The following is a 15,428-nucleotide window of genomic DNA, read 5'->3' on the forward strand; positions in this document are numbered from 1 at the left end:
GCCCTTCCTAGCTCCCCATGTGCAACATTCATCAACAGCCTCCCTTCTACTTCCCCTTGCTTATGGAAAGCACTAGTGAAAATGCATGCTAACCCAGAGATGCTAACCCTCTTTCTTGTAATGGAAAGTCTGATTCTAAAGTGCACCAATGCAGCAGAAGAACTCACCACTAGGCAGTTTCACCTACAGTCATTTGTTTGCAAGCATCTGATGTGGATAGGTAATGTCTCAAGAATATTTGTTCCTTCTTTCTCAAGGATTTCCATAACTACCAGAGTTAGCTGTGTTTTCTGCCCTCCTTGCACTGGAGAGGGATCACATACCCCACAGACAGTGGACTGCTCACTGGGCAAGTACCTAACGAAGAACTGCACAAGATGATTACTCTGCAGTTGCGCTGTTTGTAAATAAGACATACTGGTCAAACTGGTAACTTGTACTTTCCCCACTGCTCACTTTTCTGCAGTCTGGTTCTGGTTGTTCTTAGAATCAGAAAATGAACAAACACTTTGCTAATTTTACTTGAAGCTTCAAATCCACTCAGCTCAGTATTCTGAACCTAAAGCCATATTTGGCTCTATCCTCATACGCTCAATTATTTCAGTGCTTGTGAAATGAAAAATTACTAACTACTCTGTTAATGATATAGCCTTATCAGTGAATTTGATGGCTACCAGATCTTTACTGGTATTTGAGCACAGTATACCAAATTTAACAAGTATCTCATGAAGATTTACACACTGTGAGATCAGCTGAAACCTGCCCTCACTTAACCAGGGTCCGTTGCCATGAACAAATGTACCCATTATGTCTCTGTCTCTTCTCACTTCCATTGAACACCGATCTCTTCCAGTGAATGGATAACTTGTCACCACAGCAAGTTTAATTTCACACACTGAATTTCACAAGCAGATTAAACAGAAATCCCCATAATGAAATTTCTAATCTCTTTATTCTTTTTAAAGAAATTAGCACACAAAGAGTCAGTGAGCATATATACCATCCAGGCTACCTGGACATACAACTTCCTTTAGCTCTCTGTACCTCTGACTCTTCATAACGGTGGAAATGCAAGTGAATTATTGAAACTAAAGTGCTAAGACCACACTGAGAAGTGGGTATGAAGCTCCGCAAATGCACTGATGACTTTCAAAAAGGAGATATATAGGCAGAACTCACCCACTACCCAAACATGCTGGCATTCAAAGCACACTACAGAGTCATGTTACTGGACCAAGTACTGGGGGCTTGGTCTTTCAAATAGTAAAGAGCTATGCTGAAGATGAACTTTATGTGCTACACTGAGTCCCTCTGAAACAGCGAATTAGGAAGATTAAGTTTTGTTTCATTTAAAACTACATTTTACTTTGTCTGGAACTTACCACTAGCTTTTTTTTTTCATATTAATGGCAGCATATATGCACTGTTTTTTTATTATCTGACAGTGTTTCTAACAGCTGAAGTAGACATTGAACCAAAGCAAAAGAAATACTCTAAATTCCCCCCTTCTTATTTTTTTAAACAAGCAAAGTTAAAAAAAAAAGTAGTCAGGAAAAAAATATACAATCTGTGAGCTTCATGACAAAGCTTACAGTGCCTGCAAAATCCTGGTGGTGGCTAATCTTAGAGGTGTGTGTTGAGAAGCACATACTTACATTCTGCAATGGTGAGAGGTGGGTAGGTTAGATAGAAACCCACTAGCTCAGCTGACAGCTGATTAAGAAGGTTGCTGGAAATGGTGCCGTTTAAAGTTGTGCTTTGATTGCTCACCACATAAAACAGAGTGACAGCTTGGGAGACATTGGAGGTATTCAAAATCTGAAATAGGCAAAGAAACAATGTGAAGTCATGTTTCAGCTCAGTAAAAAATTAAAAAATAAAAGTAAAAAGGGCAAACAACAAACTGGGGAAATGTTAACTTGAACAACTGACCAGATACAGCTCACTCAACATTATTGTGTAAAACAGTTTGTGGTACTTTAATTCCTAGTTCAGCAAACACAGAGCTACTAGAGGACAGTAGCAGGCAGAAAAGGTGCCCTCATATTCACTGAAAATATGAAGTAGGAAGAATATCTAACAATTCATTTTTATTTGAATTTCACTTAAATGATTTACCTTTATTTCTCAAAAGGATAAGAATGTATAAAAAGTAAAATTCAAATTCACGAAAATAACAGTTACAGTTTTCTATAAATCATGCATTTGTAAGTTTTCCTGTAATAAACAAAACGATCTTATTTCAGATGAAAACATAAACTTATTTCCATAATGGCTACTGAAGGCATTTTGTTGAAATACAAGCACACACAAAACAAAGAATAACCCAGAGACTTTAGCAACAGGCACTTCAAAGCGTGCAACACTGTACCTGAACTGTTAGGTTGTTGCTGGTGTTCCAAACCTTTCTTTCAGCATCCTGAAATGCTCTCTGTAGCCGTTGCTCCATTGTCTGAACAAATTTGCATGACTGTATATTGTCTGTTTGACCCACAAACTGCAGCTCTGGAAAAAGAACAAAGCGTTTGTGTGTAGACAAAATATTCTTAGTTGCATAACCCCTGTGATGTCTGACAGCAAAACAACCAGTCTGCAGATTAAGCACGTGAAAACAATGCCATGTAAGACCATTCTAAACTAGCCCTAACTAAAGAGAAACATAAGCATTAAGTTGCATTATTAAAGTGGATACTCTCCACAAACAAGTGGAGATTGTTTCTGTATGGATACTTAAGATGCTAAGACCCGTCCACTGTGCACAGGTTTACTCAAACTCAGGCAGTAAATGAAGGTCATTCTGAAACGTGTTATACTCTTAAATCTCACAAGTCGTTCGCTCTTACAAGACATAATCAATCATAATATTGATTCTCATTCTGTTTGTGCTAGGAAAAATATGCTTAATGTAACTGCAATATGTATGTGCACATAAATACATAAGAACATATAAGAAGTCTCTTTGCAATTGAGTAGGTTGTTTTACAGGGCCAAGGGAAGGAAAGGTAGCATTCATCCTACTCTGCTGGCAGTCCTGCGGGCACTGGGAGCCTAGTCATGGTGCAGGTGAAACCAAGGCACAGTTTATCCTGCTGCTTCTCGCTGTGGTGTTACGCTGGAAAGCTGGGGGTGTCAGGACAGCAGAGGAAGGACGAGCACTTCTGCACTGAACTGCCAGCAAAACACACAACTCTGAGCCTAGGCAGGCTATCGCTCACCTGTCTTCAGCTGGAAGTGGTACGCAGGGAGTGGCTTCCATGGCGCGGCCAGGGTTGCAATGGACTGAAGATGCAGCACGTGCTGCTTTATGTCTGCCGTGGCGTTGCTGATCCCGTAGGCAATAAGCCTTTCAATTACAGCAGCTGGTATAAAAACCAGTCTCCCCCGCGTAACATAGTAACCAACTGTGACATTATTCGATTGCTCCAGGATTTCAACCTAAAACACACAGGGAAACAACTCACATATCTCCAATTTAGGCTGAGGCTTCATTCACGTACAGATAAAACAGTATTTTTTACTTCTGAATATAAAAATACATAGAATTCCGAGAACATCCAGCTCCTATTTCATTCCTGAAGTTCACTAAATACATGCACGTTTCTGTCATTACAGGTTTGGGGTTATAGGTTTGAAAGACCAAAAAGTTTCCCATATTTGATTCTTCAGTCTCAACTGACTCCTCTATACTGCTTATCCTGTACTGCCCCAGATGGCTAAGCTACCACCTATGAGTAGAAATGACAGACCACAAGAACAAACAAACTGTAAGCCAAAACATGAGTTGATTTTTACTCCACACAGAAAATCTATATTTTTCAAAGAGTTTAAGCCTTGGAACTTGTCCTCCAAACTAAGTTATAGCCAGGGTTCCTCTATTAGAAAAATGCAGACTCTGTCAGGTTTATGAGAAAGTGAGAGAACAGATCCGACAGTTTTTTTTGCTGCTTTTGAGACCCAGGAATATACAATTCCTAAACTCAGTAACATCACCCAAACTTGAAGCCACAGGGCATGGGGACAAAAGTCAACCTGATGGCCTCTACTGTGAGCAAAATTACTTTTTCTTTTCCCCCTTATTGGTAAGTGTACTTCATGTAACAGCCTCAGGCTCAGCATAAGCTCCTGCCTAACAAAAGCGGGAACGTGTTTTACAGAAAAGCACCCCAGCAACCAACTTCAGCCTGCTCTAACATTCAGCAGCAGAGCTTCATGCAATGTTGCTAGAAAGTGACGAACGTATCTCCCTCATTTATTTTCAACAAAACATAGTCTCTCCTTGCACAGGATTTTCATGCCCGTGGAATTGAACTTGTCAGGCACTGCATTTTCAGTGGGAGCGGACTGACAGCAGTGACATCCCATTAACTAGCCCTGCTCTTGCAATTGATCCAGGCTAAGCACAGCAGCACTTGCATGACTGCAAACCAGAGTCATTCCTAAACTGCTGGGGAGAAAGAAACTGCTGTTTGTAGGAGTTTCCTGGAACATATCAAGAAGAAAGTTGCACTTCTCCCTTCTACTTCTTCAAATAAAATGACAAGTTTTGGAACGGTCCTTGTATTTTCAGAGCCCAGAGCAGGTGTTACCCATGTGTCAGAACTAATTTGGACATACTCATATATTACGTACAAGCGAGGAAGCAGCCAGGAGGGGAGGTCAGAGACTCACCAGACAAAAGCAGAGTATCTGACACAATCTAGTGCGCCACCTTTTTTATAATACCGACCTCTCCACAGGACACCTGCTACTTGTCTTTGACACAGTTAAATCACTCAGATTCAGAAAGCCTAAAAGCAACACGTAATTTTTTTTGTAATCACATATTAGGGATGTGATAGAATAAGGTGTAGATGCTGACAGGAGGGACTATGTCACCAGGTGCTACTTGGTAAAACAAAGGCAGACAGTCTACATGGGATTAAATATGCCCAAATTTGCAGTTTACAGTAATGTTGCAGCCACCCACACAACCACCACTGATTCTTAGTGTAAAGGTTTATTATTTCTCTTGGTGGGAGAGCTGTTTCAGTGAGGTCACACAGGCAAGCCAGGCATGCTTACCTGAGCGCTGACATTTTGGTTGAAAGCTTGTCTCAGCACTTGGTTGAGTCCTTTTGTCACGCCCTCCTTGAAGGATCTGCTGATCATCATCCTCCTTGTGTTCAGAAACAGAACTGCAAAACACCAAAAGCTACGTGTTAGTTTGAGGCATTTTTCTTGTTTGCTTTTTCAATTCTTTTATGTTGGGGTAGCTCAGTAAAGATCACGGAGGAAGCTATCTATGATTTGCAGCAGCTCCAATGGGAGTAAGAACTGCAGGGGCTCAGCAGAGTCCCCAAGGTCACTATTCTTCTCATGACAATAGCCCACTGTTCCAGAGTGAAGTCAAACAACTGCAATTTCTTTAGCAACACCAAGGCTTTGCAATGCTGCCTTTCCGTACGTGTGTGAGGTATGATGACACTCGATTGCCTGGGGATAGACTGCTGCAGCATTCCCAGAGGACTGAGCTGGTGCTACACAGGCAGGCCTCTATAAAGGACAAGTGCTTCACAGAGTTAAACAAAGAAATGTTCTTCACTGCTACAACTGCTTTCAGTTTGCCAACTGTCTTTACAGTTATTTGTACACTTTGTTTATAAACAGTTTCACTAACTTTTTCTCTTATAATTTGCAGTTTTACAGCTCCACTTATGTATTTTCAATCATATATTGTGTACGTGCTACTTCTATCTTTAAAAAAAAATTGTTGCATCCACTGCGCTACTGATACAGGTATTTATCCGCTACTAAAACCACATTACATCAAAAAGCTGCTCATTTCATTGTCCTTCAGTATCATTCAGGTTTAGACAGGTTCATAAACCCTTTTATGACTCTTCTTTGCTCAGATCTTCAAGACAAGCATCTTCTGGTGATGCACCGTGCCACCATAAGGAGTGCATAGGAAGACTGGGCAACCTCTCCAGACCCCTTTAGTCTAGAGCTGTTAAAATTAAGGAGAAGCTGTCTGTGAAAAACACTCTTAGAGCCATAAGAAGTTGTACTGTTCACACAGACAGCCCAAAATCCTCCTATTTTGAATTGCGCATCTTTAAAGATTCATTTGAAAATAACCTAGTATTCAATGATACAATCAGGTATAAAATAGAGATCCTTCAGCAAATTCAGTGGCCCCACGTACCTGTTTTAACCATAAGGTTCCAGGAGAGGCGGCAATCCAGGGGAGGAGCTGCTGTCATGTTAGCGAAAGCCACTGCTGCTGTTGTTTCTGGAGGAGCAGAAGTGTTTTCCATTCGAGAAGGGGGAAGCCTAGTTGTTTTCGCTGATGCTGTAATAGATGTCAAAGCTGCTGTAATTGTCAGTGGATATGGGGTTGACGTTTTGGTGATTTCTGAGCTTGGGAATTTCTGGCTGTCAGTGGCTGCTGTTTTTATCTGTCTTGGTACATGTGCTGTGGGTACGAGCGTGGAAGCCATGGCAGTGCTACTTTTAGGGGTTATAAACAGAGCTGTCATGTCCACAGGTGATGCGGCTGTGTTTCTTGTTGCAAAAGGAAGATCTGCATGTGTTCCTACCGAGCTTAGAACTGAGGTCAATTTTGTGACAGTGTTATTTTTTGTTAGTGTCAGTACTGGAGTGTTTAAAGCCATCACAGATGGCAAAGGTGTGTTTTCAGTGCCTAGCGAAAAGAAGGAAGAAGCTGGCACTGGTGAAGCTGGAGATGATTTTCTTGTTAGTGGTTTTGCTTCTGAAGTTCCTACTGTAGGTAGTGCACCAGAAGACACTCCAGATAACACTGTAATGACAGAATGGGTAAAGTTGGTTGTTGACAAAAAAGCAGAAGTTAGTTGTGTTGGTGATGGATGGACAGAAGTTATGATGACTGACTGCAGAGGACTGATGGTAGGGGGTTGCAACGGCATGCCCTTGGTAGCTTTATTAGATATACTAAAGGGAACTAGACTATGCCTTGTAGCATTTGTGTCCCACTCCTCCACGCTAAATGTACCTGGAATTTTATCAGCCACAACCAAATAACCAGAGGACTCTAACCGGTCATCAAGAAATTCCTGCAAGTTTCCAGAACTGACGTCTTCTTCTGTAACAAAACTCTGTAAGAGAGTTGAGCTAAAAGGTTTAGTTACAGGAAGAGGAGGCTTGCTTGGCATCATGCTGTAGGCAGCACTGATTTCATAGCTGGCCAAAAGAGTCGAGTTGTCAGTGAGCTGAAAAGCCAACATTGGTGTTGTGTTCAAGGTTTTTGCCAGTACAGTGATCTTTCCAGCACTGGTTGTTTGTGATTCTAGAGAGCTAGGGAAAACACCTGTATCATTAACATAAGGCATGTGTAACTGGAGCGGTGCTTCATACTGTGTACTGGTATTATTGTCCCCAGGGGTGAAGAAATTAGTAATGTTTTCAGCCGTGTTTCCATGCTTTTTTTGCAAGGTGGTGGGTACTGTCAAAGTGGTAGCAAGGGATGAATACTGGACAGAGGATGTTTTCAGTGCGAACACATCTACATCAAATTCTGGAACACTGTTCATCTTCGCTCCAGTGAAGGGTAAATCTGAACCACTTTGACTAGACATTGCATGTGTGTGTGTTGCTGAAGGGGCAGAGGAAAGTGGTTGCTTATTTGTACTCATTTTCTTTTGCAGACCTGAAACAACTGAATACAGTTCACGATACTCAGTTTCCAATGGAGAAGTGCTTGGAGGAACTTCTCTTACTGCCGGTTTGACTGAAGTTTTTACCAAAGAAACATTAATGCCATCTGAGAACAACACTGTCTTGGTCCATGTCGAAGCTGAAGCTGTAACTTCGGGAGTGTTGATGGGATCGAAATTCCTTTCAGAGGTGGCACTTGAAATCCCAGAAAAAAATGTGCTCTGGCTGTCTCTCCTTGTTGTCGTGGAAACAAATGATGGCAGGATACGCCAGGCGGAAGGCACAACGGAGGTGAGCTGCTTTGTAGCAACTGAATGTGGAGTCTAACCAGAGGTAAAATCAGACTGATCTGAAGTTCTTGGTGGTGAATATTCTGTATGTGGGGTTACAACAGTGGGTACTCTCATGGTTCTGTCTTCATGTGCAGGTATGTCTGGATTTTCTGCATTAACAGGTAGAAGATGTGCAGTCACAGAGACAGTAGTAGCAGATGGATTCCTCAGAGCAAGTTCAGTTTTTGAAAGGCCTCTAATGGCAGTAATTAATGACACTGCAGCTAGACCAGGACTAGTCATTTCTGTGTCCAAAACAGTGCCCGGTGTCTTTGATCCTTTGGAGAGTTTACCAATTTGGATATCTGGAGAAACTTTGGAAAGCTGAGATCCATAAGGCAAAACAATATTAGCATTAAAGTTCGTGGACATTTTTGCTGTCAACCCTCTTGTGAAAAACTGTTGACCTGTTCTTGTTAAGGGAGAGCCATCAGAATTAGGGAGAGGATGTGCAAAAGCAGTTGACAACAGCATGCCATTTGATTCATAAGCTCCATTAGTGAGGTCTTCTGCAAAGGTCTGACTGAGCGCCACCACTGAGCGCTGTGAGGAAGCAGCCGAAGGGATTTGTAAAATACCCTCATTGGCTGCTGCTGTGCTTGGACTGTTTGCATGTGCTAACCTAGCAAAGGTCTCATTTGTCTCAGTTAGCAAGGGACACCCTGTGCTTGTTGAAGAGGAGCGTGTTGCATTTCTAAAAAGAAAAGCTGTTTTACTTCTAAATACTCGTACTGGCAGCATTGCATTGTGAGCGTGCTTTGCATCAGGAATAAGTGATTTTGGCAACAAAAGGGAAAAAATGCTCTCTGTTGAGCTGGAGACCTCAGCCAGGCTCGTGGAAGCTGATGACACAAAAGGTGCACTGGCAGAGCCTGTAGTGCAATTAGTCAGTGCTGTGGAAGACTGGAGGTGACTCATTTGGGGCATTGTATGTGGAGTACCCACAGGACGGAAGAACGATGCAAGAACCTCTGCTTTATTCTGAAAAACTGGTGATGACAGAGGGGTGATATCATTATTTCTGTCAATCAACAGTGAATTAAATGGCTGATTATTAGGTTTTACTCCGGTAGGAGATGCATTATGCATACTTTCATTTGGAAACCATGACACACTTCTGGAAGTTACTGGCATGTAAGACTGATAAAATATTTTTGACAGAGGAGTAGCAGAGTATACAGATAAAACAGAGATCATTTCTGAAGGAAACCCTTTTTCCACTGCTTTTGTAAAATGCACTGTTGACAATCCAGAGAGATTGAAAGACATGGTACCCATAAACAACTCAGGACCCTTTCTTTGATTCACCGTACTGGAATTAACATCAGTGACCATGCTTAAAAGACTATTTCTGCTTCCACTAACCTGAGAGCTGGTTGAATCTGTGTTGAAGGAACTTTCAGGCTCTGCAGACAAAGGAACTTTGAATGCCAGTACAGCTGATTTAGAAAAGTTAATGGTATGAGGTGATTGTATTGTCAATGAAGAAAATGATGGTGATGGAACAGCAGCAAGCATGTCTGGTCCTGATGTGCTTTCTTTTGAAATGGAGGGTGTTTCTAATGGTATTAGCTGAAATGGCACAGCTGTACTCATATGTGTCATTGATGGTGTAGTGGACAATGTGGCAAACATACTGAGTTGAGGCAAACCTGATTCACCAGCTGTTTCATCTGCATCTTGCGATGATGACCTCAGAGATGACTCGGCAGAAACTTCAGCGGGTTCCTGGGATGCACTATTTCCACTGCCTTGATAAAGGGTGGGTGACAGGTTAGTTTGATCCAAAGTTCTGGTACGTGTGCCCGTCAGTGTTGTTTTTATCATCTGAAGCAAGTTTGCATTCTCCAAAGTCTGTCCCATAGAAATATCAGCTACTGAGGAAGTCTTAGTTTCTGTGGAAGGCTGTGTTGGTGATAGTATAGATCTCCAGTTAGGAAAAGATTCTGATGAAGAAGCAATGTAGATACGCTGTTGCCTGATACCTGTAAAATAACAGGCAAAATAAGTATGCAGTTCTGCAACAGGAAAAGTTATTGTTATGTGGCTGCAAGAAATCACAGCACAAAACACATTGTTTACTAAAGGTAGTCGCTTCTTTTTTTATTCAAAATGACAAACATCCATAGAAAATTGAAAAAGACGGTGAAAGGTTCAAAGTGATAGATTATAAACCCCTCAAGGTGTTTCATCTGACAGAAGAATAGGGCTAGCTTTCTAGACAGTACTATTTCAAAATGCTGCTTTTAAATAGGACGGCTCAACTACTGAAAGGCCCCTTCTTAAGCCTGGGACAACTTCTGAGGTTATCATCAGTCATCCTGTGTCAAAATATTCTGTGAGAAGATGGGTTTAGAACACAGTAGAAAGGGAATGGATTTTGACCACCAAGCTTCACTGACTTGGCATGCCATCTAATATGGGAATAGAGTCAGCACTGGCTGGGTTCCTGTAGGATACATCTGGAGGCGCTCGTCTTGCCAGTTCTAATAATGCATGCAATTACAGACACAAAAGGAAGAAAACAAAACATGGGTGAACATGAGGAAAGGGGGGTAAGATCCAAAACAAAATTAGCAAATTGAATTCCTTTTTTGATATGTGCAGATGTACAACACCTCATTTCAAACATCAGTTTGTTCTACATTCAACACCATAATGTTCCTAGGCTTTGTCTTCTTAAAATGATTACAGTTCTTCTAAAATCATAGCTTGGGAAACCTCAAATTCTTACTAACTTAAAGATTAAGATTCAATCAAGAATAAAAGGTCAGTTCTTTTTGTTCCCTCCTCCCCCAGCCAAGATAATAGGTCAAAAATCAGTATTGGCACTTGCTTCTGCCCCCAGCTATGCCCACTTACACAGCTGAGCAAAGGAACAAAAGAGATGAACTCCCTGCCCTCCAACTGCAGCACATCTGGATACAGACAGAGGGTACCAACCTCCTCCGTACACACATGCATAACTCCAGCACAATGGCATGGAAGAGTAAGCAGGGACAGACCTTGAAACACATGGTTATAAAATGGGCTGGACATTAGTTCCAGCCACCGACAAACCCTGGCAGCAGAGCCACAAGCAGTGGAGGGGATTAGCCCGTGCAAACGGGAGCCAGCAGCTGAACACCATGCAGCACAAGAGAGGAAAATGGGTCACACTGCACCTATTTAAAGGTGTGCTTCTTTCTTGTGCTGCCCTTGTGCTACACTGCCCGTAATCTGTGCGTGCAGGCCAAAGCAGTTGCTTGGACAAGCCCCTTCAGGCACCTGGGTGCAACAGGAATGTGCTGGATCGAAGGTACTTAACATGCTCAGCTTGGCACTTCCACACTGCAAATACAATAAATAAATAAATACATAATCACAGATCTTCCTCTTTATCCCTGTATTTAGAGCTGTATAGGGCATGGGGAGCTAGGGACATTTTTATCTTTCCTTCACTGAAATGCAAGAATGAATCCAGAATCCAGAAACAGGTTGTTGGCTGCTGATGTGCCTTTACGGGACCCGAGAGCTCAAGGGCTGGAGTAGCTTAGACTGAGCTCTGCTGGCTTTTCCTTCCTTGTGGTCAGACAGCTCGTTATGGAAGGTAGGAAATAAGATGACACATATTTGGCTGAACTAGAGTAGATTCAAACAGATGTTTGAAATTGAGAACTAGATGATGTGCTTTGAAAAACCAGGCCCTAGGCAAGCTGCAGCTTAAATTCCTGTGAAGTAGCTCAGATGATGAAGTTGTCATTACCGGGTCTGTTGCATCTCAAACCACCTTGTTTCACCTCCGAACCAAAAGGCTGTGCTGAAAAGGGAAGGCAAAGCCTTCAGAGGGAATTCATCTATCGCTTAGCAAATGCGAGTCTTAAAGGGAAGTTAAACAAGTCAATGTTTTTGTGCTTTCTGAAACAGCAAAATCTGTCAACATCTATCCGTACACAGTCTGTAACATTCCTCATATATTTCTTTACACTTGGGTTTAACGAGAACGATTACGAGCAGACAGACAATATAAACGTGAAAAAGTGTTGAATTGATGTTACCACATTTTGACAAGGAGCAAAGGAAAGCTCGAATAACACCAAGACGACGAAACACTGAATAAAAACACCCCCTAACCACTGCTTAATTCTAGTCCTTCCGTTCCTGTTTCTTCCATTCCACACCAACTGGCAATTTTTCTGTTTATGCCCATTAATGAACTAAAGCTCTTGAGTAAATAGAGGTTTAATATTAATATTCTGCAACTAAGATAAAACACTGGCTTTCCACTGCTACAGATTTTACTTGATTCTACCTTTACAAAAAGATACTACTAATATCTTTTCCAAACTTCTATCATAAATTTAGTATCTTGGCAGCAACTGGATGCAGTATTCCAAAGCCAAATTTATCCTCTCAGTACATGGAGTTTAAACTGAAGTATATATTCTGTTCTTGAGAAGTGGTAGGATGGTATCAACAATGACGTACCCTTATCAAATACTGTGCAAACCAAGACTGTACCGTGGAAAAGGGGGGGACAACGGACAAGGGTATTTCACCTTGACATCTACCAACATCTGAAAACACTCAGAGAAGACAAGCAACTCAAAGCAACGTGGAAGTTGCAATGAGAGCACCATCCTACCTGCACTGTGCACCGAGCCATCGCTTACACATCCAGCAGCCATTTGCCATGTCCCAGGGTCAGCTCTTTCTTGTTCATATTTCAGACTATTGACTAACCACCCCCTCCAACAATCCTGAAGCCCATTTAGCACTAACCTCATTACAACAGCTGTCATTGATTAGGGACCTTTGTGTTTCCAAGAATGAGAAGCTTCTGCAATGTGCCACAGCAGGAAGTTTAACACTGATCCAACTTAGAGAAGATCACAGCTCTATCACTTCTAAGCCCCTTTGTATCTAAAGGGGGGTAACAGGGGCCAAAGAAGAGCGTGGAGATTATCAAGAGAAAGATCAATTCCCTCCTTCACCCCTGTTTTGCTAACGTAAAAGGGATAGCAATTGGGAAAGCAATTAGCATAGGCACCCCTGTGCCTGTCCAGAAGTTGAAGGTGATGCATACATCAAATTAATGATGTAAAGATTATGAAGTCAAGCTCATCTGGAATAAGAAGTCTCCATTGTTATCCATCTTCTGCTCCCGAGACATCCGAGTTGCACATTGCACTTCATACAGTTTAAGCTATTTCCTGGGAGACAAGTACTTGGTAACTGAACATCCCCTGGTAAAAGCAGTGGCCAAGGAAAATGCCAGTCCATTTGCCATGCCCATAAAAATCTGTATTTCAGCATGGGACGAGAGAAAATTGCACCTGTGATGCTGACACTTGAAACCATGATCTTGTTTGCCTTATGCCATAAGAATCCAAAGATCTATAAACAGGAAAAGTCATGATTTAGTTTTCCCTAGATCACACAAGAAACTTTTTGCTGCCTACAAACTAAGCAATTTCCCTTCTCTGGGCAGAGGTCTCAGGAACACCATTCTCTCATGGGGGATGATCTCTGAAGAGGAACGTGAGCAGAGCTGCGATGCTCTCTTTTCTCTGACAATCTATTGCATTACTGCTGCAGTTCCTGAGCCGTGTGAAGGCACATTTCCTACTGAGAACATGCTGCAGTCATCTAGTGTTGAGGCAAGAAAGGCGCAGCCAACAGGGGGTGTGTGTTTTTGCATCTGAAAGGAGCAACCCGACCCCTCCGACATCTACTACCAGAGTGACCCTAGCAGCTGTTGCTGCTTCCAACCCAGGCTAGCAGCCAAGGGAACAGAAGATGGATGCGAGCCCTGAAACAAAGCCACGGACACAACTCCCAATACTCCTTCTGATCCCCACAACCCCCAGGTTTCATTTTCATTCAGGTCTAGGAATGGCCCCCCTGTTAGACAGCCCTCCTCATGAACCAGCCTCTGTAAGCCTCTGGATAATTTTGGCTAAGGAAACATGGCACCTGCAGAAGGCACGCATCGCTCAGTACTTACCCTCTCGCCTACCCTGCGTGCCTGTTCAGGGGTGGCCAGCACGGGGGAAGCCGCAGAGGAGCCTGTAGGACCCCAGCAGTGGAGCTCCTCTCCACTGGACAGATGAGCGTGTTTGTTAACAAATGACTTCAACTCCAACCAAACTAAAAGACACAGTCAGGATTCAAATCTTTCCCTCCAGAAAAGCTAAGTAAAATTTGAGAACATCAACTGAATACCAGATGCCACAGCTACAACAGACTGCCTCAAAAAAAAAAAAAAAAAGGCCGTATTTCCAGAGATCTTATGAAATGACATCCGAAAACTGTTATTAATTTATTTCCGACAACCAGGAAAAATAGTTTCTGGTAGTTTGGGGGACAAAGAAAGAGAATTCTGTTCTTCAGTGAGAAGACCATACATATTGCATGAAGTTTTCTTCTCAAAAAAAATAAAATAAGGACAACAATAAATAATAGAAACAAGTTTGGGCACAAAGTATTCAGTCATCCCAACTGCACGGCCGTATGTCTGCTCACTCCGCAATTTTTCTTTCGGGAAGATTTGTGCACCCCCTCCTTCACACCCAGATTTTCTTTGGGGCATTAAGGGCAATCCACCAGTAGCAACGCCTCGCATCAAAGGCAGCCTTTTACCTATGGACTTGAAAGGAAAATACACTTGTCCTGCACTCAGCATTGCCCTGCCTTCATCGCTTACCCAGCCCAAATGCAAGCTGGCTGGTATTTGGGAGAGCAGAGCCCAGCCTGCAAACGCTTCACGGCTGTCATCAGTCTTGCTGCAGGAACTGACAGACGGGTGCGACTCGCAGCAAGTGCCAGCCTTGCCGGGGGGCGAAACACGTCTCCTCTGCGACAGGCAGCTCTACCGGGCTGCCTCAGCCACGGCCGGTACCAGGGACAGGGCGAAGAGCAGGATCGGAGACAGTAATATATCACAACAAGCACACTGCTTATCTATTTATTTGTAAATACACATTTATACAAACTTCTGTAAAGAACATGCACCTATTCAGGGAGGTTTATACAGACACACCACTAGCATCAGCATAATAAATGATTTCATGAACAACGTAGGAAAAAAAAAATATATCAATTGTCATTTGGGAACATGCAATTCCAAAGCTGCCAGTTCTCATAATTTTACCTTGAGCCTTGCAATATCTGTTGTTATTTTGTTTTCAATTTCTGGAACTAGGACAGGCTGTAAGAATGGTACCAAATATTGAATGAATATGAGAAGGGTTTGGGGGCCAACATCTGAACTGTTTCAACTCTTTGGGAGCAAAGCAGCAAAGTAGGGGAAATGTGGACTCAGCACAGTTTTTCACCACTAGCTACAAGTCAACGATGGCACAGCGCTCTCATTATATGCAACAAAAAGGTATTTTCTTAACCATATACTCCTTCAACAAAGCTTAGAGTTTAACCCTGCCT

The 15,428-nt window shown here is 42.4% G+C and overlaps 1 protein-coding gene across 1 annotated transcript in view; it reads right to left on the bottom strand.

Annotated features, from left to right (window-relative positions):
- Positions 1-15,428, bottom strand: part of KIAA1549L (KIAA1549 like) — a 125,672-nt gene that overhangs the window by 60,156 nt on the left and 50,088 nt on the right. Inside the window, exons 2-7 of the mRNA XM_035550330.1 lie at positions 9,659-9,991; positions 6,185-6,331; positions 5,062-5,174; positions 3,216-3,435; positions 2,372-2,505; positions 1,656-1,818 (exon numbers count right to left, since the gene is read on the bottom strand). Of these exons, the coding sequence (XP_035406223.1) occupies positions 1,656-1,818; positions 2,372-2,505; positions 3,216-3,435; positions 5,062-5,174; positions 6,185-6,331; positions 9,659-9,869 (988 nt within the window). The 5' untranslated portion in view covers positions 9,870-9,991. The remainder of the gene's footprint in view (positions 1-1,655; positions 1,819-2,371; positions 2,506-3,215; positions 3,436-5,061; positions 5,175-6,184; positions 6,332-9,658; positions 9,992-15,428) is intronic.

Source organism: Cygnus atratus, chromosome 5, assembly GCF_013377495.2.
Source record: "Cygnus atratus isolate AKBS03 ecotype Queensland, Australia chromosome 5, CAtr_DNAZoo_HiC_assembly, whole genome shotgun sequence".
In the NCBI taxonomy this organism is placed as follows: Eukaryota; Metazoa; Chordata; class Aves; order Anseriformes; family Anatidae; genus Cygnus; species Cygnus atratus.